Raw genomic sequence first — 27,156 nt, forward strand, 5'->3', positions numbered from 1 at the left:
AATCTGAGTGACAATGCGCCAAGAGCTTTAAAAATTATGTCCGTGTAAGCTCTTAATTATGGGTGTGAAACGCGCCACATTCATGGCTAAGAGGTTACAAGCCTCTTTTTCATACTCGTTTAATTTGTAACTTGTCCAAAGTCGAAGGTTATCTAGCATAATAGATTTCCTTTTAAATCGATCGAGTCGAACTACACACAACCTGATTTCTGAAGGTTTAAGGATATGTAAGCGGATTCAATGTTGAAAACTCGGCTGTATTCCAACATTCACTCTTCAATTTTATTCTCGAACATTTTGATACCTTCATAGTTCGGTATCGAGGTAGCTTTTGAATTCTTTCAAAGTCGTGCGTTAAATCAAGCTTATCGAACTACAAGTGGCCTGAATTCTCATATAGCCTGAGATATGTAGGAAACCCGTTTCAAGAGTTCGGCCATAATTCCTAAACCCTTTGCCAAATCCTGCCCTTAAAGATGAATGGGGTTGGTCAAAATTGGCTTGGTCAATTTTATTTTCCTCGAATTGCTTGCATCAATCCAAGTAAAATGAGTGACAGTTGTTGACACCCAATTTCGACCCTCCTCGGTATAAATTAGTTCTCGAGCTTCTTAAATTTCCAAACAATTTAAAATAATTAGTTTTATAAATTTTGCGAATAAAAATAATAATATATGAATTTTGCGTTATTTTTGGATACTTTGCCATTTTCTTATAATTTTTAGATAATATATATATTTTACATGATTATGTATATAATCAATATATTTTATGATTATTCAAAAATCATCCAAAAAAAAGATTTTAGTTTTAGTAAAATATTTAGACAACTAGTGTGGTTTTAAAAATAACTTATGTAATTATTTTTCAATTAAAATAATTATTTTATTTTGTTAAGATTAAGAAGCTCATTAATTAATTTATATTGATTCCGATTATTTAGTTATTAGTGAAATCCTTAAACCAATTTGGACAAACCATTTTTGGGTCATTTACACAAATTCTCTTTTATTCCCTTCCAGCCATTCCTTTCTATTCCCTTTCCCAGTCCACTTTAATTCTCAGGCCCAACCTTTAATTCCCAGCCCATTCCCATTCCAACCTACCTAATTGCTCAACCCTTCAGCCCAATCTCCTATTAAATAATTCAGGCACATCATCAGCAGCTCACTCCCAATTCAAAACCCATGCCAACAAAACAGCAACATCACCCAATTCCCTTTTTTCTCTTTCCCTCCAACCTTATAATTCAAATTTGAAATTCAAAAATTTAAACAAGTTTCCCCCTCTTTTGGCCTTAATTTGGCTTATAAATATCCTCATCTTCTTCATTGAGAGGGGAGGGGAGAAAAAAGAAGAAAAGGAGGAGAGAAAAAAGAAGAAAGGAAGAGAGAGAAAGAGAAAGAGGAGAAGAGAAGAGGAGGAAGGGAGAGGGAGAAAGAGAAGAGGAGGGGATGAGAGCCTTTTTTTTTGAAAATTTCATCATTTTTCTTAGAAATTTTGTGCAAGAAATATTGATAGCATAAAATACACACATATATGATATACGTAGGTGTCTGAGTTTAACGTCAAGCTTGGATGTTCGCTGCCTCCCCTGCTCATTTCGTCTCCAGCTCGCTGCCCCGAAGGAGGTGAAATCCTTTTTTTTTCTTTCTTTCTTTCTTCTTTTTAGATGCTGTCATTCAGCCTTGCTAATTTATTTTTTGTTTTCTTTTTTGTGTGACATCGATTCGAGTCCACTTTGGACTCCATTCTCGCATTCCTCCGAGTTGCACAAATCCTTGAGTCAGCCCTTTTCAAAAGTCTAGAAGGCTAAAACTGATTTTCAGGTCGAAAACAGCAGAAATGCATTGCTGAAAAGTGATTCTGGTTCGTCAGAACCTGGAAAGCTGCTGGAAAATTATATTATAGGTGTTACAGAAAGTTGTATACCAGCTATATACACAATGTAAACACTGATATACAGTACAAAAGACGTACAGGAGGCCACATTCAAAATCTGGGTTGATAGCAGTGAAAATACGCTGCTGAAAAGGAACTTTCAACTTCTGAAAGTTGGAAAACAGGCCGATATACATCATGTATACACTAATATACAGGGACGATATACCTTAGATATGTGTAAAAAATGTGAATTGCAGGTTAACGTACAGGGACACCTATTTTAGATAAAATGCAGGAATAGGCAATGAATACATGCAGAGGATACAACCTGTATACATTGGTATACATCTTTTGGGTGACAATATACAATTGTTAAACAGGTTAAAATTGTACAGGTACAAATACACAGAAGCGATATGAATAATACAGGGGAAATAGCTGAAAATATATATTCAAACAAATGCAGGGCTCAAAAGTCTAAAAATGGATTGGATATACACTGTATACAGTAGTATACATCTTGTGTATACTTCTAGTTTGTTACATGAAATGGGCCAGGATCCTTTTCAGCAAAGATTTTTGACAGGCCCAAAGACAAATTTGTTTTGCAGGAGCCCAATTGAATGAATTTGGGCAATCAAGCCCAAGTTTAAATATTATTTTCCTCTTTCTTTATTGTTTGTTTGAGTTAATTAATTTTTGGTAGAATTTTTATAATCTCCTAAAGGGTAGCCATTTTTCATTATTTTAAATTTTACTATTTTATTTACTTATTTTGTTTTATTTACTTTTATCACCATATAGTTTTCCTTAAATTAATTCCCTCTAAAATATCTCCCTTTAGAAATAAAATAAAAATAAAAAATGAAATAAAAAACTATTAAAATGAATTTTCTCTTTACTTAAATAAAAAATTTTATTTTAAAAGTCATTTAGTCAAATCGCCGGTCAACCACGAGTTAGCGGGCATCCCGAGGGCCTAACACCTTCTCGGGATGTACATTGAACTTCCAACCATTTTTCAATTGATTTTATCTGTTTTTAAATCTTTTGAAATTTTTCTTGATTTTATCAAAGATCAAGTGGCGACTCCGTGATTTGAAAAGTTGATTTTTCTTAAATAATAAGATTAATTGATTTTTTCAGAACATAGTCAATTTCTCCCATTTTTAAACACAATAGTAGTATTTTTAAAATAAAACAAGGACCTATTGAATTTAATTTCGAAAATGAAGTAGATCATGAGACTTTAAATAGACGTTATACTAATTTTGAGGAAGAATTAGAAGAAGAAGTAGAATTTAAATGAGAAAGATGAAGAGGCCCCTACCCCTACTAGTCTGGTTACCGAATTACCGGAACAAAATGAAGTCCCCCTTTACTTACTTTTTTCAAATGTCGCCGCCGCACGTGTTAAAAGATCTTTAATATGAAATTTTTTTTATACAAAATGAGGCAAAAACTACTGTTACTTGCATTAAATGTAAATTGGTCATGAAACATGTAACTACGGGTACATAAGGGGGAACGAGACGACTAAGAACACTTTACGAAAGTGTAATAAAGAATTTGCTCGCCTAGATGATATATAAAGAGCTAATAGAAATAAAACACCCATACCCGAAAGTTTTATGGGAGTTGGAGCTTCTAGTATGGTTCAAGGTGTATTAAATATGTCTAATCCGGCTAGTCAAAGCACACATCACACGTATAGTAAAGAAAAAGATCGTAGAGAATTTACTAAAATGGTTGTTGTTTGTGGTTTGCGCTTTTCATTCCCTTCACATCCTGATTTTGTTCATTATATTCAAGAATTATATAACCTAGATTATGAAAGTATTCCAAGAAATACAATTAAAAGTGATCTTTTTTAAATATCAAAAAGAATATTGTCATTTTCTTTGTTGTTTATTTGCTTATTATGATGGTAGATTATCTATTACTTCTTATACGATACGTAGTCATAATGGTAACGATTATTTTACACTTACCATCCATTGATTGACCATGAATGGAACATGCAAAAACGAATATTAGCGTATAAATATGTTGAAGAAACTAAAATCGGTTCTTATATAGCATCAAAAGTAGACTCTATTTTACAATATTATGGAATATGTGATAAAATAATGAGTGTCACTTTAGATAATGCTTCTAAGAATTTAAGAGCAGTTGATTATTTAAAAAGTAGACTTTGTCCAATTGATAATGATTCTTTTCATATTAAGTGTGCTGCACGATAATTTAATAGTAAAAGATGGTATTTCTCAATTTGGAGTTTCTTGTGAAAAAATTAGACTTGCTTGTAATTGGATTTTTAAAGTTAAAGTAAAAGGTAGAGTTACAGAATTTAAAAATTATTGTAATGAATGTGGACTTGCATATAGAAAAGTTCCAAAAGAAGTATGCACTAGATGTAATATTTTATTTGAAATGCTTCAAGTTGCTTATATTTATCAAGAGGCGATACAATTAGTTTTTAATGCTCATAATGCACACCCAAGTTTAAGAATTGACTTTGAAGATTGGGAAAGTACAAAAGAACTTGTTGAATTTTTAAGTCTTTTTAATTAAACAACAAATGCATGTTTTGGTTAATATTATCCAACTGTTTCTTCTGTTTTTAATAAATATCTGTGCTATTTCATCTGAATTTGCAAATTTTTATAAAAAGATCAATTTAAAGATTCGCTTGCTTTTATGATTGAAAATTCAAAAAATATTTTTCCATGTTCCTCAAATATATTTGAGTGCTACTACTTTCAACCCAAATTATAAATTAAGAGGTGTTGAAAGAATGGTTGAAAAGATTTATGTAAATTTAGAAATTAAAGATGATGAAACTTCTAGTGTTGAAGAATGTAAAAGTAGCATTTATATAAAAGTTAGAGATTTACATAATGCATATAAAGTTATGGAAATAAATATTCCAATAGTTAAACCTCCATCTTCTAAGCCTAAAAGTGATGATACGGATGATTGGATGGATGGATATCTTGAGCTTGAATCTACTGCTAATAATGATTTTGATTTGTATTTCAATCAGGCATGAGAAAAGATTAGGCATGAAGAAGGACAACTTCAACCTCCAATATTAGTATGGTGGAAGAATCGTGAAAATCAATTTCCGACCATTACTAGGATTGTTTGAGATATGCTAGCGATTCAAGCATCATCGGTCGCTTCGGATAAGCCTTTAGGCTCGGGGTGTGACAGATCATGATAAGGCTTTGCATATTGTTCCCCACGTCATTGTCGAGGGTCCAATTAATATTTGAGAAAAAAATGCCCAAAATCGCATCATCAAAAATTCATTGACTAGCTCACACAAAACAAACTCTTGTTGATTATCCCCTAAATGCTAAAAAAGGGCGTGGATCATGATGAGGTTATATGTATTGTTCCCTCAAGTCATTACGGAGAGTCATGTAAGGGTTTTGAATAAAAAAGTGTCTGAAAACCATAACATCAGAAAATTTATTGATTAACAAACATGAAAAACTGAAAAAATCACCTAATTTTTATTGAGCGGCCCTTAAATGCTAAAAGAATTACATGAATCATAGTGAAGCTATACATATTGTTCTCTCAAGTTATTACGGATGGTTCCATCAAAGTTTTTTTTTTTTTAAATGGTTGAAAATCATATCACCATTAAAACTCATTGACCACACACGAAAAACTAAAAAAAAATCGCCTAATACCTAATGAGTGACCACTAAATGCTAAAAAATGGCATGATCATGGTAAGACTATATGTTCTGTTCCCCAAGTCATTATGGAGGATCATGTAAAAGTTTTAGAAAAAAAGTACTCAAAAATCACATTACTAAATATTACATTGACTAACATACATGAAAAAACTGAGAAACATATTTAATTCAGTTGCCCTGAATTGCTAATCCTATACACTTCCTACACTTGTAACGAACCTTAACACACATGAACAAATAGGACATTACTTGGTTCAAAGTTGATACTCTTACGGCGAAAGGTGTGGATCTTTAGCATAGAATTCATGGGGCATTACAATTAATTAGTAATACTAATTTTAATAACACTAAATCATATTAGTCTCTATAGGTATAATATATAACTCTGGAGTCACTATCTGTATTTGGGATCAACAGTTACAAAGGTACGAGTAAAGTCTCTGATCCGACAAACAATCCGTATATCCTACCTTCCCGAAATTTCATGTATAAAATTATACTAAAATATTATTTTTCTTGTATTATCCGATTGAAAATTATGCGAATTCAACATAAAACTCTAAAAAAAGAAAATAATGAAAATTACAACTTAAAAGAGTGTCTAAGTTGGAATCATGGTATTACATAAAGTTGAGGACAATATAAGCAAGCAAACAAGTACTCTAGCTATCAATTTACTTTGGACTACTATATGATAAATATTTCAACCCCCCTCCTCCCCCACCAAAAAAAAATTAAAATAACAAGTTGAAGGACTCAAAAAAAAAAAAAAAAAAAACTCAAAACCAACCTCAATCATACATTCATATCCTCTTCCTACCCCCATCTTGGATGAGATAAGATTAACGAGGTGCTTACACGTGTCACCTCTATTGTGGTGACTTAAAAAAAATTCCAACCTTTCATATGTAGATATTAAGTAATTGTATAATGTTATCAAGAACCACATAACATATCAAAAACCTTATCATTTCATTATATAAAAGGATAGTGGACATCAAAAGGTTCATATTGAACCAAAAAAAGAGAGAAGAAGCAATATGGCTTCCTCTGTCATTTCTTCAGCAGCTGTTGCCACACGCAGCAATGTTACACAAGCTAGCATGGTTGCACCTTTCACTGGTCTCAAATCTTCAGCCACTTTCCCTGTTACAAAGAAGCAAAACCTTGACATCACTTCCATTGCTAGCAATGGTGGAAGAGTTAGCTGCATGCAGGTAACTCACTCATCGGTTTTCCGAAATTGATATTTTCTTAGTATGTTGTAACATGTAATCTGTCTTATTTCTCGATTCAATTATCTAAGGGTTATATGTATGTTAGCTACTCTCTCTGGCTTAATTTATGTGACGGTAGTACTATTTTATTTTAGTTAGTATAAAAAAGAGTGATTTACTTTGTTTCAGTTTGTTTGTTTAATCTTAATTTAACATAACTTTTAAGAAAATTAAAAAGTCTTTTGAATTTGTAGTTTTAAATTAAAGTTACGTAGAATGTATTAAAATATCCTACATTTTGTGATTTCAAACATGTTAACTGTCACGTGAAAAATTAGAATTAGATAATTATCAAAAAAAAAAAAAGAGACTTTAGAAGAGTAATATAAACAAATTGAAACATGAGTATATGTAGTTACTGACCTCTGATCTAGTTTATGCCATTATTATTTTTCTTTTTAAGTCTGTTTTAAAAGAATGACATATTTTTATATTTAATAGCAGTATTGATTTAAGTTTGAAAAAAATTTCTATTTTATCTTTAATGAGATGATTTATAATTACATAAGTATTTATATTATCTTAGACCATAAACTACGAAAATCTCTGTTTATTCTTAAAATTCCATTTACCATTAAGTACCTCCACATAAGAATTAAAAAAAGAGAGTATCTTTCAAATTATCTGATAATTCATAGAAGTTAAAAGATCCAATTGCTTAACTTATCTTTGATTATATTAAACACATGAAAAGTGTATCCTACGTATAATCTCTACGTTCAAAATTAAAGACAAATTTAAGATCTAGAATTGATGAACTCAAAATATCTCTATCTTATTATTATTATGTATATATACAACTTAATTTTTCGAAATGTTGATGAATGTATGTTAAATCCTTTACAATAGTGCATTTTTAGATAATTCGATAAGAGTGTAACAATATTTTCAGAAAGTCGATAACTTTTTTTTCTTTTTTTTTTTTGGATATGTGTATAGGTGTGGCCACCAATTAACATGAAGAAGTACGAGACACTCTCATACCTTCCTGATTTGTCTGACGAGCAATTGCTTAGTGAAATTGAGTACCTTTTGAAAAATGGATGGGTTCCTTGCTTGGAATTTGAGACTGAGGTCAATATCATATTTACTTTTGTTTTATCGAAAAATGATATATTTTTATATTTAGATACGATTTATATTTAACACTTCAATGTTTTTTTTATGTGTAGCACGGATTTGTCTACCGTGAGAACAACAAGTCACCAGGATACTATGATGGAAGGTCAGTAGCGGATTCATAAGTTAAAGAATTCATTCATACTTTTTTTTAGTTAAATCGTAGGTATAGGTACGAGAATCATGAAAATTAATATAAATATCATGTTTCGAACTCGTTTATTAAAAAAAAAAAACTCATAAAACATACTATGAACATCACTAGTCTGTATAAAAAGGGAAAAAAAAGAAGATAAATATACCCTTAGAATATCATAAGTGGTATGCAGATATCTTCGGTCATAGTTTTGGGACATTGGTACTTCTGCCGTCCAAAAACTAGAACGTTGATATATATGTTGTAGTTTTTGGACCGCAGAAGCATCAATGTCCCAAAAATATGATGAAAAATATCTGTATACTATTTACGATAGTTCGGATATATTTGTCCCTTTTTTCTAAGTTTTTATAAAGTTAAAAAGTTAAAATTTTGAATCCGCAGGTACTGGACCATGTGGAAGTTGCCTATGTTTGGGTGCACTGATGCAACCCAAGTGTTGGCTGAGGTTCAAGAGGCTAAAAAGGCATACCCACAAGCATGGGTCAGAATCATTGGATTCGACAATGTGCGTCAAGTGCAGTGTATCAGTTTCATTGCCTACAAGCCAGAAGGCTACTAAGTTTCATATTAGGAACAAAATTGTCTTTAGGGACACTTTGTTTTTAAATGCTACTTAGGTCTTTTTTCTTTTTTGTCTTAATTCCAACAAACTCTTTGTGTCTTGTACTATTCGGTTTATGTTTTGGATTTATGAGTACCTAATTATATGATAATGATTTGGTGCTTTGTTTGTAAATTTTGATTCTTGTGGTTTATATGACTTTTTGTGTTTTATAACATCTTCAATCCTAAATGCAAATTGGAGTAGAGGTAGGAGATTAGGTGGAGAACCGAATACAAATCAATAAAATAAAAGTTCAGATGGTCAATCAAAAGTGACGCAAAATATGATCAATGAAGTAGTTGAGAGCCGTGAAGTATATGTTTAAATCTCAACCTAGACAAAAACACTCAATGATTCTTCCTATTTGTCATAACTTTGGTTGACAAACCTAGTACTTATTATTGATAGGAGGTGACAGTGAAATTAGTCGAGGTACTTGAATCAAGACACCAGAGTCCTTAAGAAAGAATGTTGGGGAGAAAAACAAAACTTACATCAATATTTTCTATTCCAAAATTTCACATATATACATTATACAATACTACTAGTTTAATTTCAAATTATCAAAAATTTGGGCCACCAAAAACAATGGATTGCATTTACATATGCAACCAAACAAAATTATCACACACCTCTCAACCCACCTTATTTTCACTGTGCAAAAGAGAGACATCTTTGCACAGTAATATTAAAGCAAAAACCAAAACTTTAGCCTAAATTCTCCAAAAAATTGTTCTTATTTTCTAGTTGAATATTCTATATACAGAGTTCATTGTCGATATTCCTTTATACACCGTTCAGTAAGGAAGATTTATGCCATAGCAGCCATTTGAGAGTTTAGGCAGTCAAAGCCCTCGACTCTATTTGGTGAGTGAGGTTTCCCGAGTCTTGCCCTTGCACACCTTCCTTTACAACTTGATGATGGAGAAGATGAGGATGAAGTAGATGGACTTGGTGATGAAGATACGCGGTGTTTCTTTTCATTTGAGAATTGAGCATCATGGATTAATGGATTCATAACCCTGCAAGGCGGTGAACCAGAGAAGAATGGAGGGGATGATGACAAATCTGATGCATATTGTCTTGCAGCTATGTCATCCTGTTAGACCATGAAGATCATTTTAAGAAGTGGCAAGGTTGAATCAGTGGAATGTGTTGTGACATTTTCCATAAACAGTAGGCAAGCAACAAAAGAAACACCTATATACAGTATTTGGGACTCTCCAAATGCCTACACCGGTGTTGGATCCACCAAAAATACACTACTTTTGGAGGATCTGATACGCATCCGTCAAAGTTTTTGAAGAGTCCGAGCAACATAGCATATACATGTAGACACAGGTACACTGACAGTAGAATGTGATCAGCAAAACGGAAAAAAATACAGTCTAAATAAACTAAACAAATCTACTAAAGATACCATCATAACACAAGTCATATTAATTAAATGCATTTGCCAACCTAACATTTCCTGAGTATCATTAAACGCCGCAGGAAAGAACAATAACCAACAAATTCAATTTTTTCTACCTTATGCAATTGGTATAAAACATGACTTGAACTGAAGATCTATTACTTTTCTAGTTTTCTGTTCATCTCAAAAACATGCTTTGGGTTTGGGATAAATTATGCTTCATTAAGAAAACATACAAGACCATAATTATGTTTCCATAAGGCTCCTTTTAAAAATATTTTGCAAGTGCGCATCTAGTGTCCTCATAAGAGCTCGATATTGAGATGGTTAATAAGATATTCGATGAAATGATGGGGCAAAGGAATGGGATAAACAGAAAGACGGGAACATTACAGTTATCCTTTGATTGGATTCAACTACCCTCAATTTCCAATTTGTCTCATGAAACAGGGTTTAACTTCACTTGCGGATTGAATATTTTCTGTGCAGTTAAACATCACCTTGACACCTTAAAATCATTTATCGTTTGGTGACTGGTTAGAGTTATGCAGGGTTTAGTTATTCCACCTTCTATCCTGTGTAAAACAATAATATAGATTGCCTCATAATTTATGCATAATTTAACTCTAAACCAGCTACCAAACAACCCCCCTTAAGAATCAAAGCTACTATTCAAAGAAAAATAATTTAAGTATCAAAACCACCAAGAAGAAGGAGCTCCGGGTTAGCCACTCAAGATCCCCTTCTAGTAGGGCAACTACTTGACTGATTACCTTCGTTGAACTAGTAAAATCACGTGTCAATTGGCACCTCTCCGTGAGGCTCATACCATAAACACCACTCACATAGCTATTGAGCCATCATAAATGAGAACTGAAACCAACAATGAGGATATTTTCGTATTGACAATATGCAAACAGGCTACGATATTTTCGATTATATAGATATATGCAAACCCAACTTACTCAAAATATGCAAGCAATGACAGAACCATGATTTCTCATTAAGGGGTTTCAAAAATAGAAAGAAGTAAATATACAAACATGCCAAGGGGATTTAAAATCTACTATATAATTATTTAATTCGTGTATATACAATGTAATCTACCACCAACGGGACTCAAATGAACCCTTTTCCCCTACCTGGCTCCGCCCCTATTTTGCAAGTTTAGTTGCGTAAAGACACTCGTATTAGTCTGTATACATATCACCTTAGCTTCTGAAGCTTTGACAGACAACATGTTGAATTAGTTTCATGCAGAGAAACTTATATACGATAAGATTCATCCCTAAGTAATTATGTCAATTCCTATAGAAACAACATAACGATCTAATCAATTAACTTAGCTTGAATCCCAAACTAGATGGAGAACAGCTACATAAATACTCTATATCCATTATGCTCTATTCATGCCGGATTCAATATTCAAAGATTCATCACAGTTATTCTCTTACTTCATCATCATCAGCCGGATCACTATTCGCAACATTGATCACAACCCTCCTCATTTAAAAATCCTCCCTTTTTGAAAAAAACAAAACTATCTCAAGGAATTAAAACATCCCTATAGATTCACATTCAACAACAACCTACCCAATGTAGAGGAATGCAGAGAGACTGTTTCTGATTGACTAACGAAAACAATATCACAACATTATGAAGACATAAGCAATAATAACATCACCATAGACAACAATTAAATAATACAATAGGGTGAATTGATAATCATGAAAAGAAAATCTAACCTCTTTACTAATGAGATCAAAAAGTTCTTCACCCCCTTTTGAAATAAAAACCTCAGCTTGATTTCTTTTCCCACCATTAAAAAAAAAAGTAAGAACAACCCATTAAACACTAGATCATAAACATACATGGGTCATTAAAATCTTGAAAAATAAGATTATAAATTTTAAAATAAAAATAAAATCACCTTAAAGGTTGGCAGTTAGAATGGGTATTGATATTCCCAAGCCGACGAGGTTTGGGGCAAATAAGTGAACCCATCGGATAAAATGTGGCTGTAACCCAATTTCAGTCAGCATCAAGGGAACGGCAAAGCCCCATTACACACTTTTGATAAACAAACAACTAATTAGTATTTTTCTATCTTCCTACAATTATGGCAAATGCCTAATTTCCTTTTAACAATAAAAAGAAAACTCCTTATTTATATACAATGCCTATTACTTTCATTCCATATTTGTAGGGACTTATATTTATCTCAATCCTATCATTACTTTATTAACCGAGTTGGCAATATATATCTCTTTCTGTTTTTATTAAAATCCTTTTTTGGATTATCGTGAGTTTCGTTGGAGGACGTATGAAATAAAAATAAAATTTTATATTGGCATCTTGATATACTGATATGCCATAATAGTAAATAGAGTCAATGGTGATTTTGCCGTTGGAAGAGTCGCTTCCTACTAAAAGTGTTTTTCGAACCATGGATAGTCACCTATCACACTGCTCTCACATCCTACCTGTGGTGGATCTGGGCTAGTTTCTGCATACCTCGACTAATTTCACGGGATATATGTTATCTCCCATTGGATTAGTTGTTGTACATCTCAACTAATTCCACGAAATATTTGTCACCTCCAATAGTAACAAGTACAAGGTAACTCTGTTCATCAAAGATAGGAGAGATATAAATGATCACCTAATATATTTGTCTCCTCTTTTTTATTAGTATATAGAGGAAAATGTCAGTAGTTAGTGAATTTTTTTCCTGCTATAATCCATGAGAATGGTGGACGTCGATTCTTCAAATGTTGTCGTCTTGGCTCATTATCTTGTGGTTATTAAATTGAATATCAACAGTAAACTTTCAATTCATGTGTCATTGATGATTCACGATTAAAAGATTGAATTGGAACATCATATTGAATGTTCTAATTTGAAGAACTTGGATGAAAATAAACCCAAGTGAAAATTGAAAGGGCTGTCAAGTTGATGTAGTGTACTATAGTTATGTTTGAACTTCTTTTCCTGGATCATTCGTAATGTGTAGTTATTATAATTATTAAATTTCCTTGAATTTGTTGGTGATAATTTAATTACAATTGAGAAACAAAATATCGTATGGTATTCTTATCAAACATGAAATAATACTTGTTTTAACATTAATTATTTTTTATCTCCCTTAATGAATAGAGCTTTTTGGTGACAAGATGAGTAACAAGTCCAATGGGACAACACAATAATATCATTGGAATAGAATGTCGTGTTTCTATATCATTCTGCAATCCATCATGATAAACTTGCCTGTTTTGAAAAAGAAAAAAAAAACTAAAAGTTAATAAGAGTTTTAATTATTTTTTAAACGGAAAAAGGTTAATAATATCCATGAACTATCAGAAATAACTCAAATATACCCTTGAAGTATATTTCGGTTCAAATATATTCTTACCATCAAACTATAGGTTCAAAAATACACTTCTCATTAACAGAATCGGTTAAACACTACTTAGATGCCATGTGAATGTCACATGGCATGCCACATAAGCCAATAGAGTTCCACTCATGCCACGTAGACAAATAAACTTACCCCTAATTTCTCTCAATTTTCTCCATTTTTCGTAGAATTTAGAAACAATTTCAATGAAGAATATAGTTACCTTTTTCCTTATTTCTCCATTTTCTTAGAACGATTTCACAAAATACATAAGTTTTAAGGGAAAGGGGCTCTATGTTTTTCAGTGAAATCGTTTCTAAATACTAAGGGAAATAGAGAAAATTGGGAAAAATTAAGGATAAGTTTATTTTTTACGTGGCATTAGTGGAACTCTTTTGGCTTATGTGGTATCCACATGGAATCCAAGTGGCGATTAACACATCGTGTTAATAAGAAGGGTATTTTTGACCTATAGTTTAATGAGAAGGGTATATTTGAGCGGAAATATAGTTTAAGGGTATATTTAAGCTATTTCGAATAGATCAAGAGTATTTTTGATCCTTTTCCATTTTTTTAAAAATAAAAAATAAAAATGAGTAACTTAAAAAGAGTTAACATTTTTAGTCTGCGTCAAATATTATCTAAGTCTATCGATTAGACTTTAACAAGATCATAACAAAGAAAGATATTAGTGAGAATTCACATTTAGAGGTATAATTTTGATAATTTCAAGGTATAATTTATGTTAATATCTTTTTAGTGTCATGGTGCAGTTTTTCTTAGGATTTGATGGTATTTTCTTAATGATTATGGTTAATCTTTCTTTCCTTTTATTTTTATTGATTAATTAAACTAATAAACATAAATTATTGGGATAAAACAAAAGTATTCATTAGATTATTATCGAGATTTTAGAGACACATCTTAGTTAAACCAAAGTTCTATTACTTCTTAATTTTTTTAAAAATAATTTTGTACACCTTTTTGATTTACGTGACATCCAAACATCTACCACGTGCCTCAACTATATGGATTTACAGAGTATGCACGTAAGCTAAAAGATGTATAAAATTACAAAAAAAGAGTTCAAGTGCGGAGAAGAGGGGATAATAGAACCTTAATTTAATTAAAATTTGTCTCTGAAATTTCGATTATAAATATAGAGATACTTGTGCCTTATTCTTAAATTATTAATTATTCTTTTTTCACAAACTTAACAAAAATCAAAATTAGTGTTCAATACATATTTAAGTGAATATTTTAAATCTTTCCATATATATATAAAGAATAAATTTTGTTATTTTTTCTAAAGTAAGATTTTAAAAAATAAATACAGATAAAGATAGACCAACCTAGCAGCAAAAAGGTCTATAATCAAGAGGTGAATCCATGCAGATGCTAATGTAATCTCCCTGGAAAACATCTTAGCTATACCAGCCAACTGAATGACAATACAATGTTAGAATAATATTTAATTAGTCACGAAATTTTAAAAAATAGATATTAAATTTTATGATCTTAAATATATTATAAAAATATTTAAACAATTATAAGAGCATGTTATTAAAGGCGAAAAGAAAAACCTAAATGAATGGAGTTTGATGTAAAACATAACACATGGAAGGTAATAATATTAATATACATGTTTATATCAATTTAATAAATATATCTACGCTTATATCATTAAATGATATTCCTTTTGTTTTAATTATGTGGCATCGTTTGAACTTTGTCAATTTAATTTTGAGTGTGAATTCATGTTAAGAATCTTCAATTTTTCTTTTTTAACAAAATTTATATATTTTGAAACAATATTAAAAGTACTATAAATCACAATAATTGACAATTTAAAATATTTAAAAAATATGCATAAACAAACAATCAAAATGATAAATTTGTTTAAATCTAAAAATTTGAATAGTACTATATAACTTGAGATAGAAGTAGTAATTGATTAATAAATAATTTCAGTTTATTAATATGATCCGATGTAAACACCGAATATAGATGATTTTTTATCGAGATAGAATCTAGGGGTAAATACACTAATTAACTTACGTGATTGATTAAACTCAATAACTTTAACTAAAACTATAACAATATTAAAATTTGGCATAATACATAAATAGGCCATTTAACTTGGCTTCGAATTACATTTATGACCTTTAACTTTGGGTGTGCACAAGTAAACACTTAAACTTGTATAAAGTTGAACAAATTGACACACATGTCCTACGTGTCATCCTACATGTTATTTTTCATCCTACATGTATTGTGCCATGTAGGACTCATGTGTTTATTTATTTAAAAGTTGGACAGTTAAAGTGCTTGTTTGTGCATTATAAAAGTTAAATGTCAAAGTTAAAATTTGAAGTCAAGTTTAGGATCCAAATATATGTATTATGCCTTAAAATTTTCATACAATGTGTATATATATAAATAATATATTCAAAACTTAATAAATTTTAAGAACGGTAAACGTAAATTCCGAATCCGTAAAAAATATAGTTGAACAAACCTCTGGAATCCAAGATGTATTAGAAGGAAATAATAGTTGTAATGTATCTGGTGTCCAAGAAAGGTATAAGAGATATGAATACAAAAGTCCAAGCACAATATAAGGGATGTTGCTTTCCATCATTTTTTGGGTCTGCAATTAGCATATGATAAAATTAAACAATGATATTTATGAGACAATTAAGCAATTGTCAATATTTTCTTTGGCTTGATATTTCAAAATTATTATTTTTTAAATTAAAAGTTTTATCTTTTTTCAAAATAGTTAACACTACAAAATTATTTATATTGATAATGTTACTTACAAGTTTTGCTTTAGGTGCCACAACCATAAAGACATAAAAGGGAAGAACTGCAATTGTTCCCAATGGGAATACACTTTTAACAACTTCACAACTTGCTAACCCTGCAAAAGAAGGAGATTAAACTTAATTTACCCAAATATTTTATAATTTACCAGTATCGTTTTATTTTACTTGACTTTTATATTAACGTAGAAATAAAATAAAAGATTATTTGTATTTAATAAATTAAGAAAATTTATCAGTTTCTTTCAATACTATTTAGTAAAATTATTTGTACCAATATCCCCTAGAGTATGATCGAAATTTCAATTTTAAATCTTAACTAAATTAAGGTCCTATTACCCTTGAACTCACTTTTTTTTTTAATTTTTTACACCTTTTTAACTTACGTAGCGTCCAAATACCGCTCACGCGCCTCAACTGTGTGGAGTCATGGAGTGTGCCAACTACTACATAAGCCAAACTGTGTAGTTACCGAAAAATGAGTTCATTAGGATAATTAGACCTTAGTTTAGTTAAGGTGCGTCTCTGGGATTTCGGTTATATTTTAGGGATATTTGTGTCTTATCCCTGTTCAAATACACGCTTAAAGTATTCTTTTTTTTTTAGTTTCATATTTGAATTATTAAGTATGCGAATTATCTACATGAACTGTCATCAACTATTTACCAAAATACACCTAACTATCAGTTATTTTCTTTACCTACTTGAAGTATCATCATCGTTCGAGTAGGAAAAGAAAAGAATTGATAAAACTATATTTAATGAATGAAGAAGGAAAGTGATTACATGAAGCAGACACCCTTGAGCTCCTTCTTTGCAAAATAGTTTTTGGAAGATATGGACTTGTAATGACTCTTGATCCTCCAAGAAAATATTGTTGCCTTGAAAGAACAGAGCTCTTTGATCCATGACCAAAAGGGGCAGTTTGGTTCCTCTGCAGCTAGTTGTATAAAATAATTCTAAATTTTAATTAATAAAATATATTATTAAATTTTCCAATTATAATATAAATGAGCAAGAAAAGTTAAGTGGTACCCTCTATTTTCATGTATAGTGAGTTCTTTGTATAATCTTTTACTTTGTCATTTTAATTTTACTAAACGTGTAGAGCTAGAATTTTTACTCAAAGATTTAAAAAAAATACAGTATAAAAGTCATGAGTTCATATCTATCACTTACTACAAACTTTTACACATAAATGTATATGTCACATAAAATATATTGAGTTCAGATAAACATGATACCATCGGTCTACATCCACATCTCTCCATGTAGATACCAAAAACCGGAGGAAATTTTTTTTTATAAAAAAAAAAAACTAATTCAATAGTCAATACTCAATAAGAACAAGTTATTGGAGCCTTAAAATGAGAACCAAATTAGGAAATTTAACAAAAGGTAATTCAAAATGAGAGTAATTAAGTAATATTGTAGTAATGGAGATAACATACCTTGTGTGGAATTGAAAAGTGGCAAAAACAAGAAGAAGAGAAGGCCATGTTTCAAGTAGAGAGCCCAAGAATTTAGAAGAGTCTAACAAAGAGAGTTGAATTTAAAGAGTGCACGTAACAAAAAAAAGAAAGTTGTTGCACATCGCAAGCTATTGATAATTTTAACTAACCAATGTGACCAAAAAACAAAGAAAAATTATATATGTATACACACATATACACACTGACACCTCTTAGAGATAAAGATAAGTCAAAAATTTAATCTAGTTGTTAAGATATTGTAAAAGTTTTTTGAAGTCGTGTGTTCAAGTCCTACTAGTTGTACAAAGTGATTTTGGGATAGTAAGGGTGAGATGGTAAAGGGGTTGGAAGGCGGTTTAGGTAATTTATTTCGGATATATCGAATAAAATTGACATTAGATATAATATGAAATTAATACCAAATACATCAAATCGATGTTGGATACATGATACATTCGATACATATTTTATTGTTTTTACTATTTTCATTATAAAACTCATTTTCCTTTCATCTTTTTTTTTAATCAAACATATTTAATACCAGATACTTATGTCTATACATAGGTTATATCAAAGTATTTTTATACACTAGATATTTAATACTAAATTCATAAGATGAAATTAATATCGAATGTTGAATATATTAGATGAAATTGACATTAGATACACCATATGAAATTGATACCAAATACATCAAATTGATGTTTGCATACATGATACATTAAATGAAATTGATGCTGTACATCAATACATATTTAATATTGAATACACAAATACATAAAATTATAAAATAGAGATACATTATAAAAACATATAAATACAAAAAAGGAAGAAAGGCAAGCACAAAAAGAAGTATCTTTTAATTTCTTTTTTTTATAGCCACTATTAATGGACTAGACATTGCCCAACTTTCTTGCATAGTACAAAGTGCCCAACTTAAAAAAACCATATAATAAAATTTAACTAAAATTCAGCCACACAGCCTATTTCATGGGAAGTGTTCACAACATTTTTTCTGTTTATAGAAAGTGGTCACAACATCTTACTTAGATCCATTTACCAAGAGAGAGTTTTAAAAATTCAAGCTATTTTTTACACAAGTAAAATGCCCTTAAAACTATTTACAAAAAATATTCTATTTGAAAATATCTAATCTTTAAGACCAAAAAACTGAAAGTGCTTATAAACTGAAACAATAATATATTTTTTAGAAAAATATTTTCTTTCGTACCAAACACGCCCATAGAAATATCTAATCTTTACCAAAAAAAAGAAAAAAGAAAAAAAAGAAAGACAAATTGTGGAAAATGAATGAAAAAGGAAGTTAGAGATTTCATTTTGGAAATGAATTTTTGAGATTGCAAAAATATATATATATATATATAAGGAACGAAATAGTGAAAAATATTAATCAAACTAAAAATGCTTATAAACTGAAAAATCACAAGTAGAAGTCACTAACATATGATTTTTGGCTTATTTTAACTTGTAAGCACTTTTGATGCTTAACTCATAAAAGCCAAAACAATATTTATATGTTAGTTTGACCAGCTTAAACGCTCACATAATCATTACATGTCAGGCATGAAAGAACCCTTATCACTAGTAAAACAAGGGCATACACATGCTAAGCAATCAATTTCCACAATATAAAGGTAAGATAAACTTTGAATTTTGGTATATAAACAGAGTCATGACTATGTTAGCCCCATCACAAAAGAAAGGGTGTAAAAGAATGAGCCCATAGGGAACAAAAATAGATGTCTAAAAACTATACAACATCATTGAAGAAATGGAGATGAATATGAGATTAACAAATGCAGCTAACTTTGTTCTTCAGGATTTGTAAGGTCCTTAAATGTCATCATTTGCATGAACCTGAAAAGATTAACATATTCTGAATCAGATTGTGAAGAAGTCAAGGTGTTTACATGTTCTGAGCAGCTACAATGTGATCAGCGCTAAGAACCTTAAAAGTTGAATTGATCAAGTTCAAATCATAAATTGGATTCTGGTTCAGAGAAACCTTAAATCGAAAGAGGAAAATAAGGCAACAAAGTTGAAGGAAAAGCTAAGCACATATCGCTACTCTGAGTTAGTTTTCCATGGCATTTATTCTGTGTTTATATCTAAGAAGTGCCAATAGATAACTCTACTTCTCTTTACTTCCTTTATTTAGTCACTAAAACATCGTGCTGGTGAAGACTATATGAGAGGGTTCATTAATGCAATAACAACTATGGCTCAATACCAAGCTTACCTGGAATCGGTTATATAAATCATCACTTTCCATTTTACTTAAAAAATTTAAAATGAGAATGGGTATGCAAGTAGGTGAAGGGCGCTTTGATCCGATTAATATGGTTGTTTATTGCACAACAAACTATCAAATGCTATGTTTGCTGAAAAATGCTAGAATTTAATCAATCAGTAGAGAAACTAATAAAAAATAACCCAATTTCTGGAGAACGTGATAACAATGAACGTATTGAGAACCTGGTAAGTGATTAGTATCTATTAACTGAACTTGAAGGTTCGCACTTGGAATTAAGTAAAGCCAGATAACAATCCAACAAAACCAGAAGGAAGTAAAGCCATAATTAGACCAGCAACGAAGATAATACCTCATGAGAGAATGACAAGTCCAAGGTACATCGCTCCACAAAGAAATATAAAAGATATCATCCCCCTGCAAAACAGTCCAAGCAAAAGAAGGATTTTGTGATTCACAAATGATGAGAAAAATGCCTACCATTCTTCAGTTCAAATTCACTTTGAAGCTACGACTAACCAGATAATTCCCCAACCAACACCATTACAAGGACAGGGACAGAGTTCCGCAAACTTCTCAGCATCACTTGAGTTCACTCTTCTAGATATTAAGTCATCATATATATCTGCATTGTCATATATATGTCAGATTTTGCAATCTGGGAAAAATTAGATCCTAGAGAATGGGTAGTTTTTACCATAAACTGAAAACAAGCTGTTCATAACACCTGCAATTCACCAAGAAGGAATGTAAGCAACACAACAACCAAAACTAAAATGCAGAGAAGGTGGGAGACTAGATAAGTCCATACCTATGAAGAGAATTACATATCGAAGAATGCGAACTGTTGTTAGTTCTTGCAGAACCCATATTGCAGCAATAAAAATGATAAATCCTGGCAAGTCCACTCTGTGGGATCAGTGACTAATTACAGAAGCAAATGCATATCAAGTATTGACACTGATCAAGATCCTGAATATACAAACCTATGCAAAGTCCTCGCAGTGTCCACTGTTCAAGAAAGTAAACCATGTAAGATTCTTGAAGTCCTTTTTAAGAAAATAATAATTTTAGACTAGATCTACAACATAAAATTTGGGAATATGGACATATTATACTATCTTGTGAAAAAATAATGTAAAGAGTGAATTATCTGCTGTACAAGATCAATTTCAAGTTTTTTTTTTAAAAAAACTTAGTTCCTTACATTTTTGGCAATAAAGAGCACAATGAGAAGAGCAGCAATGAAACAACCAGCAGCAATCTTTGCAGTGAGAAGATTTGTCGATGCAAGTATGAGAACCATCCCCCAAAAAGACGAACCAAGATCTTCAGGAAAGTAAACTTTAATTAGAAAAATAAAAGGGAGCCAGAAATTAAATGGACAAAGCAATTAACAGGGAACTTGAGTAGGAATTTATAGGGAACACTTCACTGTCTTCTAAAAACGAAATAAGCATGCACTTCAATAAGATTTTGGAATTTTTAAAAAGAAAGTATTACATCCAGCAGGCAAGATCAACCAATAAACACCACCACGTGTTTGTGTTACTCCCCCCTCATTGGCATGGACTTTCATTCCTTCCACCTGTAATCACAAAACATACGGTTTAGAATATAAAATCACAGATCTCAGTATCTCCTAAATAGTATGAACTTGAAATTACCAGGGAAACCAAAATTGTATGCTGGAATTTAGAAGGGACGCACAACTAAAGCATTGCCCTATCAGTCTCCTAGACTTAGTCATATGGAATAATACAAGATTAGTTAAATAACTTCCGCTTTCCCTTTTTCAAATTAATCTAGTATCATCTACACCTTCCAGCTATACGAAATTGATGCATCTTTCACTCTATTTTTTCCCATGCTAGTTTTGTCTTCCTCTTCTTTTACTCGTTCAATTGAAAACCTATCATTCTCCTTTCTTCCTTCAGTAGGTGCAAACCAGTCATCCTTGAAGATGTTAAATCCATCTCACCTTTTTCTCTGAACTTAACTTCTACAGTTATTGAATTGCATGTAGCCATAAACATAAATTTTATTATGATTTTCTTACGTCTGCAAAATCTATATGGGTTTGGCTCCTATTCTTCAAAAAGGAGATGTAACATTTCAGATTTTGGACAGAAACAACCAATTTTCATTAATATGAACATGCTTAAAAACCTACGATGGAGTATACCAGACTCAACATTGATGTATGGATTTTGAATCTCCTGAGGCCTGAAGACTAGCGGGCCTAGAAGTTCCAAGTTCAAATCTCAGGAACTACATTTTTGTTTTTCAAACTCCCTTACTGAAAATCTTGAATCCATCACCAAGAATAACTACAACGTGCCACATATGAGAAAAGACAAGCTAGAACGAGAGAGAACTCTTCACATTCAAGTTTGTTGTGCCTTGGCTATCACGTAGTTTTTGTATAACCTCTCTTTTGTTTAGACTTGTGCATTTAAACAAGCTAGAAACATTAAGTTTGTAGTTTCTTTATAACCTCTCTTTGCTAAGAATCATGTATTTAAAGATGTTTGTGAACACTAAGACTATAGTTTTTGTATAACTTCTCTCTTTATAAGGACACATGCATTTAAAGAAGTTATAAATATGACCATGTTGTAGGCGGAGATTGGTCTCATCGATGGAAATTACCTCATTGTTTCTTGTTCATCCACCGTTTTAGCAATCTAGTTAATATGTACTTTAGTATGGTGTGATACTGAAAAAGAAGAATTTTTATTGAAATTATTTCGTTAATTTTTATTGAAATTATTTCGTTGATACCTTCAAACTTTTGAAGACTTATGACAAAAAAATTAAAATTTCTAAAATCATTTAGCAAAGGAGATAGGACTGTTGTTGCTCATGCACTTTATAAGGGAACTTTTGTACATGTTTTTACAATTAAGATGTTTGAGGACTTATATGAAGAAATTCCAAATTTCTGGAGAGTTGCTTTTCTTCATCTAAAGACACAGATGCTAAAATCATTTGATTGAATAGAAGACTGTATTGTCCTCTATAATTGTTATGGTTGAGAGTACAATTCGTTTTACGAGCAGTTGCAGATTTTTGGAAATTTTTATTAGTGTTGTACCATTACTGAGCACTTTAATTAAGTGAGCGTTTGTGGTGGATATTCTAGTGACCCTAGTTAAATAATGTCTCTTTATATCTTCAATGTGTCTTTAGTGGTAGTTTCAAGATAAGAAAACGAAGAAATGTAAGGATATAGCTTCATTTTGAGGGAAAATAAGTGTAATCCCTCAAAAAAAAGAAGGTAAAATGATACCAAAAGGGGAAATACCAACCTTGACAAGCATGGAAAATTTACACTCTCTAGCTTTACTTTTAAACATCGACTTTTCTACTAAATGAAGTTTATCATAAATTATTTACTTCTAAGTTCAGTGGGTCCATGCCATTCTTCTAAAGGAATGACAGCTATGGTATTGAAATCTTAAAAGTAAAGGATTATCAAATATACAAGTGTCTCATTCTTTTTTGGAACAAACTAAACAGGAAATTGTATCACATAAACTGAAAGGAGGAAAGCATTAAGTATGATTTTACAATTATTTCTAGAAATCATAAAATTTTAACACTTTTTAAACTTGAACAAGTAATATGGCAAGTTTTATGCCTGTTAATAACAAATAGTAGCTTGCTTGACCAGATTTCTAAATTCAATTTATTTTGAATAGTATTTTTTTTAAAAAAAAAGTACTTTTAGTGAGAAACAACTTGTGTTTGACATTGGCTTCATCAATTTGAAAAGCATTTTTGAGCAACAATTAGTGTTTGACCAAGTATTTAAAAAAGGTTTCAAAATATATTTTCTTAAAGATGCTTTTCAAAAATGTACTTATGAGGAAGAACTAGTTTTTCGCTTCTCAAAAACACTTTTCTTTTCCGAAAAGCTTGGCTGAATACCTCACCGTTGAAAAAAAAACATTGCCAAACAGGCTATAAATATGTTTGATCTTTTTTGGCTAGTTATAACTAGTTTGGCGAAATTCTGATAGAACTACACAAGTAACCCAGAACTAAAAATTCCAAGAACACAAGTCTAGTCTTTTTCCTTTTATCTCTTAAAATTACACATGCATAGACACAAGAAAAGAGCAATAAAGCAGAAACTTGAAGTTCAAGAGAAAAGGTAAAATTCATCTTCATTGGCTTACTTTCTGAAGGGAATGTATGCCATGAAAACTAAGTAAAGTCTCATCAGTTATTTCCTGCAAATATTGAAGTCTTATATCTCTTTATCTGAACCAAAAACTAGAACAGTTCACCTAAGTCTATGGGACTGCAGTACGGCGACATTAGAAATAAGTACTTCTAATACAACCTGAAGCTCTTGAAGGCTCTAAACCATCATATAATAGAATAAAACTAGACTGAGATTCACCCAATGAACAAGTAATCTCGTGAGATTATAGATCATTTGCATCTAATACATGATAAAAGAGCATTTACCTGACCGCATGTGAGCTTACAAGCGATAGCATGACTTGCTTCATGAAGAAATACAGTAATGAGCTTGAAAGGTGTCAGAAGAAATGTCCTCCATAACTGTTTTGATATTCAGAAGGGGGGAAAATAGCAAAAATGTTACCTTCTCAAAAAAAAAAAAACAATAGCAAAATGAAAATGCAAAAATCTTTAGGAAAAAACTAGAGAGAAGTACAGAACAGTTGGGGATATTTTATGGAAAATATAGAAAGATAAAAAGAATCTTTGGTTTTTATAGAAACTCATGTATATTATTTGCACACGAGTTGGTATTGCATTTTGTTAATGCAAACAGGCTTACACATCTTACATTTATTCTCAAAAAGACCAGTAACAACTCACATGAGGTGTTATGACCATATTCATATATCATGAGTATCTTCTCAATTGCAAGTGCTACATCAAAGTAACTTACACATATGCTTCTGAGATGAATGCAGTGTTGTACCTTACGAACATGTTGAGGAAATAGTGACTTGCTTTGCTAAATGACCTTAACAATTTAAAAAGCTCAACTACATGGGGATAAAGCAGTAGGTTTCCGATAAAATGATGCTCAAACCTAAAAGATATTTGCATACACATGCGAACATACCTCAGTACTTTGATTTTCTTTTAAAAAAATGTACTAAAGAAACTATTTTACACAATATACAGTGACTTCGAACACAAACAGGTAGACAGATTTTCCTATCTTTCACTACGTATACAATATGTTGAGTCATAAGATACCGTTTCACCACTTTGACGACACACATCATGTCGACCAATCAAAATTCTTGTTAAAGAGATTCATGAATTGCCAAGCAGTACCCATCCTAACGCTGCTATGACCTATTGAATGAATAAAGGTTCTAATCAAGTAATATTATTTGCTTATTTTGTCAATTTTCTATCCTCATTTTTTAGGCTTTCATCTTTTCATGCACGGCTGCAAAGAGAAGATTAGAACTAATTACCAACTTAAAAACCTCATTGATCATTATATCAATATTCATACTTACAAAGAAAATTGACACTAACAAGTTCCAATTTTTCGTATCATGCCATGTTTTGGTCTATACTAGGATTCAAACCTCAGTCCTCCATGGTGTCATTCTAGTTTAATCGACCATTAAGCCACACCTTTCAGTGCTACCTGAACATTTCACCTACACATAAATCCTTATTCCTATCAACACATAATTGAGAATGGACTCCTAAACTAACCATTTCCCGATGACCACTGCTCGATCAGTAATTTCTTATGGTGTTGACTGTTAAGGACTAAACAAAAAAGTATGAAGATAGAATATATTCTATATAATAGTCTGCTCCTCCATACAAACTGAATCCGACTTCATAATAGTTTTCACACATTCTCTTCTTATACCCAAACTTCATTTATTTATTTTCTGACAACAAAACGAAGCAAATAAAGGCCAACAATACTACTCAGAAGCTCTAATTAGTAATAAATCCGAACTTTAATCCTAGATGACCCATTTTATCCATCAAACTCGGAATCATCTCAGCACACCAAACGGATGGGATAAATTAGTCTGCGAACCAAACGACTCCTAAAGCTATAGATGGATATACTAGTTAAACAGAGCCAGCTTTAAAATTTCAATCAAGCTTCAGAAGGACCCAAACGAATTATTAAATTCCCTGTTCGACTTTTTTTTATCAATACTTGAAATTTTACATTCCTCTACTAATTAGCCACAAAAATCAAAACAGGAACATATAACTGCAAAATTTAAGCTCTTTGCTTACAAGTCTCCAATCTACCAACAAAGACCAAAACTTCATCCAAAACAGAAAAAAGAAAACAACATTCCATCCTCCTAAAATCACAATGTAGAAAAAAAAATACACAAAGAGAGATAGAGATAGAGAAACGTACAACAAGAATGGCGACAGTGAAAACACCAATGGTAACAAGAAATAGTTTTTGGTCACGATTACAACAATTCTGAAGCTCCCAATTCGGATTCATCTCTCTTTTTACAACCCCAAATCGTTAAATCCTTCAACTCTTACTCCTAAACCCCAAAATTTCAACTTTTTTTTGTTTCCTTGTACCAAATCAGTTTGAAATTTTCAGCGTTGAATGTGGGGTTTGGTCAACAACCCAGTTTGGGAATTTACGTGTATTTGCTCTGTAACTTCTACGAAAGTGAAAGAGAACAATGACCAGAGAAGCAACAAGAATGGTGATGAAACGGTGCCGTTTTTTTTCTCAGTCAATCATCTCTTCAAACACAACAGCAAAAGACTTTTGTCGTTTACTATGTCAAAACTTTTGAAGACTACTCATTTGTAAACATCTTTCTTCTTTTAAACCAATTGGTGGTTGCAACGTGGATATATTTTTGTCAAATAATAAAAACACCTTTATATATTTAAAACTTTTTAAATTCATCCAATAATTAAATGCATACTAGCGAGATTGTGGTGGACTAGTAAGTTCTCTTACATCTAAGAGCGCTTTAAAATGCCAACACACTTTACACCATAAT

General features: G+C 31.3%; 4 protein-coding genes across 5 annotated transcripts; 1 reads left to right on the forward strand and 3 right to left on the reverse strand.

Annotated features, from left to right (window-relative positions):
- Positions 1 to 6,546: 6,546 nt before the first annotated feature.
- LOC543974 (ribulose bisphosphate carboxylase small chain 2A, chloroplastic) lies at positions 6,547 to 8,936 on the forward strand. Its single transcript, NM_001308944.1, has 4 exons — positions 6,547 to 6,814; positions 7,814 to 7,948; positions 8,047 to 8,099; positions 8,535 to 8,936. The coding sequence occupies exons 1-4, from the start codon at positions 6,638 to 6,640 to the stop codon at positions 8,710 to 8,712; spliced, it is 543 nt and encodes a 180-aa protein (NP_001295873.1). The 5' UTR covers positions 6,547 to 6,637; the 3' UTR covers positions 8,713 to 8,936.
- Positions 8,937 to 9,247: 311 nt separating this feature from the next.
- LOC101256848 (uncharacterized) lies at positions 9,248 to 12,362 on the reverse strand. The gene is made up of 3 exons (XM_004234521.5): positions 12,102 to 12,362; positions 11,917 to 11,980; positions 9,248 to 9,856 (listed from the first exon to the last, which is right to left on the reverse strand). The coding sequence occupies exons 1-3, from the start codon at positions 12,173 to 12,175 to the stop codon at positions 9,569 to 9,571; spliced, it is 426 nt and encodes a 141-aa protein (XP_004234569.1). The 5' UTR covers positions 12,176 to 12,362; the 3' UTR covers positions 9,248 to 9,568.
- Positions 12,363 to 13,167: 805 nt separating this feature from the next.
- On the reverse strand, positions 13,168 to 18,064 carry LOC101257339 (protein ABA DEFICIENT 4, chloroplastic-like). Of its 2 annotated transcripts, none has more exons than XM_004234522.5 (6): positions 17,845 to 18,064; positions 17,180 to 17,333; positions 16,391 to 16,491; positions 16,087 to 16,218; positions 14,921 to 15,009; positions 13,168 to 13,438 (listed from the first exon to the last, which is right to left on the reverse strand). In XM_004234522.5, the coding sequence occupies exons 1-6, from the start codon at positions 17,890 to 17,892 to the stop codon at positions 13,297 to 13,299; spliced, it is 666 nt and encodes a 221-aa protein (XP_004234570.1). In that variant the 5' UTR covers positions 17,893 to 18,064; the 3' UTR covers positions 13,168 to 13,296. The 2 variants fall into 2 exon arrangements, with proteins under 2 accessions (XP_004234570.1, XP_010317724.1); XM_010319422.4 differs by having other exon boundaries at positions 17,180 to 17,327; positions 17,845 to 18,020.
- Positions 18,065 to 19,521: 1,457 nt separating this feature from the next.
- Positions 19,522 to 26,948, reverse strand: LOC101257637 (uncharacterized). The gene is made up of 10 exons (XM_004234523.5): positions 26,541 to 26,948; positions 24,617 to 24,712; positions 21,641 to 21,725; positions 21,345 to 21,466; positions 21,124 to 21,148; positions 20,949 to 21,032; positions 20,835 to 20,864; positions 20,657 to 20,762; positions 20,490 to 20,554; positions 19,522 to 19,743 (listed from the first exon to the last, which is right to left on the reverse strand). Exons 1-9 carry the CDS (start codon positions 26,631 to 26,633, stop codon positions 20,491 to 20,493), a joined length of 705 nt encoding a protein of 234 aa, XP_004234571.1. The 5' UTR covers positions 26,634 to 26,948; the 3' UTR covers positions 19,522 to 19,743; position 20,490.
- Positions 26,949 to 27,156: the final 208 nt, after the last annotated feature.

Source organism: Solanum lycopersicum, chromosome 3 (genome assembly GCF_036512215.1).
Source record: "Solanum lycopersicum chromosome 3, SLM_r2.1".
In the NCBI taxonomy this organism is placed as follows: domain Eukaryota; kingdom Viridiplantae; phylum Streptophyta; class Magnoliopsida; order Solanales; family Solanaceae; genus Solanum; species Solanum lycopersicum.

Bases quoted from the DNA above. Each gene is read 5' to 3' on its own strand.
- LOC543974 (NM_001308944.1), top strand. From the start codon at position 6,638: ATGGCTTCCTCTGTCATTTCTTCAGCAGCTGTTGCCACACGCAGCAAT. The intron at 7,949-8,046 runs GTCAATATCATA...TTTTATGTGTAG, and splicing joins GCTTGGAATTTGAGACTGAG to CACGGATTTGTCTACCGTGA. The intron at 8,100-8,534 runs GTCAGTAGCGGA...TTGAATCCGCAG, and splicing joins CCAGGATACTATGATGGAAG to GTACTGGACCATGTGGAAGT.
- LOC101256848 (XM_004234521.5), bottom strand. From the start codon at position 12,175: ATGGGTTCACTTATTTGCCCCAAACCTCGTCGGCTTGGGAATATCAAT. The intron at 11,981-12,101 runs GTGATTTTATTT...TGGTGGGAAAAG, and splicing joins TCTAACTGCCAACCTTTAAG to AAATCAAGCTGAGGTTTTTA. The intron at 9,857-11,916 runs GTTAGATTTTCT...ATGGTCTAACAG, and splicing joins TTGATCTCATTAGTAAAGAG to GATGACATAGCTGCAAGACA.
- LOC101257339 (XM_004234522.5), bottom strand. From the start codon at position 17,892: ATGGCCTTCTCTTCTTCTTGTTTTTGCCACTTTTCAATTCCACACAAG. The intron at 16,219-16,390 runs GTAAGTAACATT...TGCTAATTGCAG, and splicing joins TGGCACCTAAAGCAAAACTT to ACCCAAAAAATGATGGAAAG. The intron at 13,439-14,920 runs GTTGGTCTATCT...TTTTCAAAACAG, and splicing joins ATAGACCTTTTTGCTGCTAG to GCAAGTTTATCATGATGGAT.
- LOC101257637 (XM_004234523.5), bottom strand. From the start codon at position 26,633: ATGAATCCGAATTGGGAGCTTCAGAATTGTTGTAATCGTGACCAAAAA. The intron at 21,033-21,123 runs GTTTGTATATTC...TGGACTTGCCAG, and splicing joins ACTGCGAGGACTTTGCATAG to GATTTATCATTTTTATTGCT. The intron at 20,865-20,948 runs GTATGGACTTAT...GGTGAATTGCAG, and splicing joins ATATGTAATTCTCTTCATAG to GTGTTATGAACAGCTTGTTT.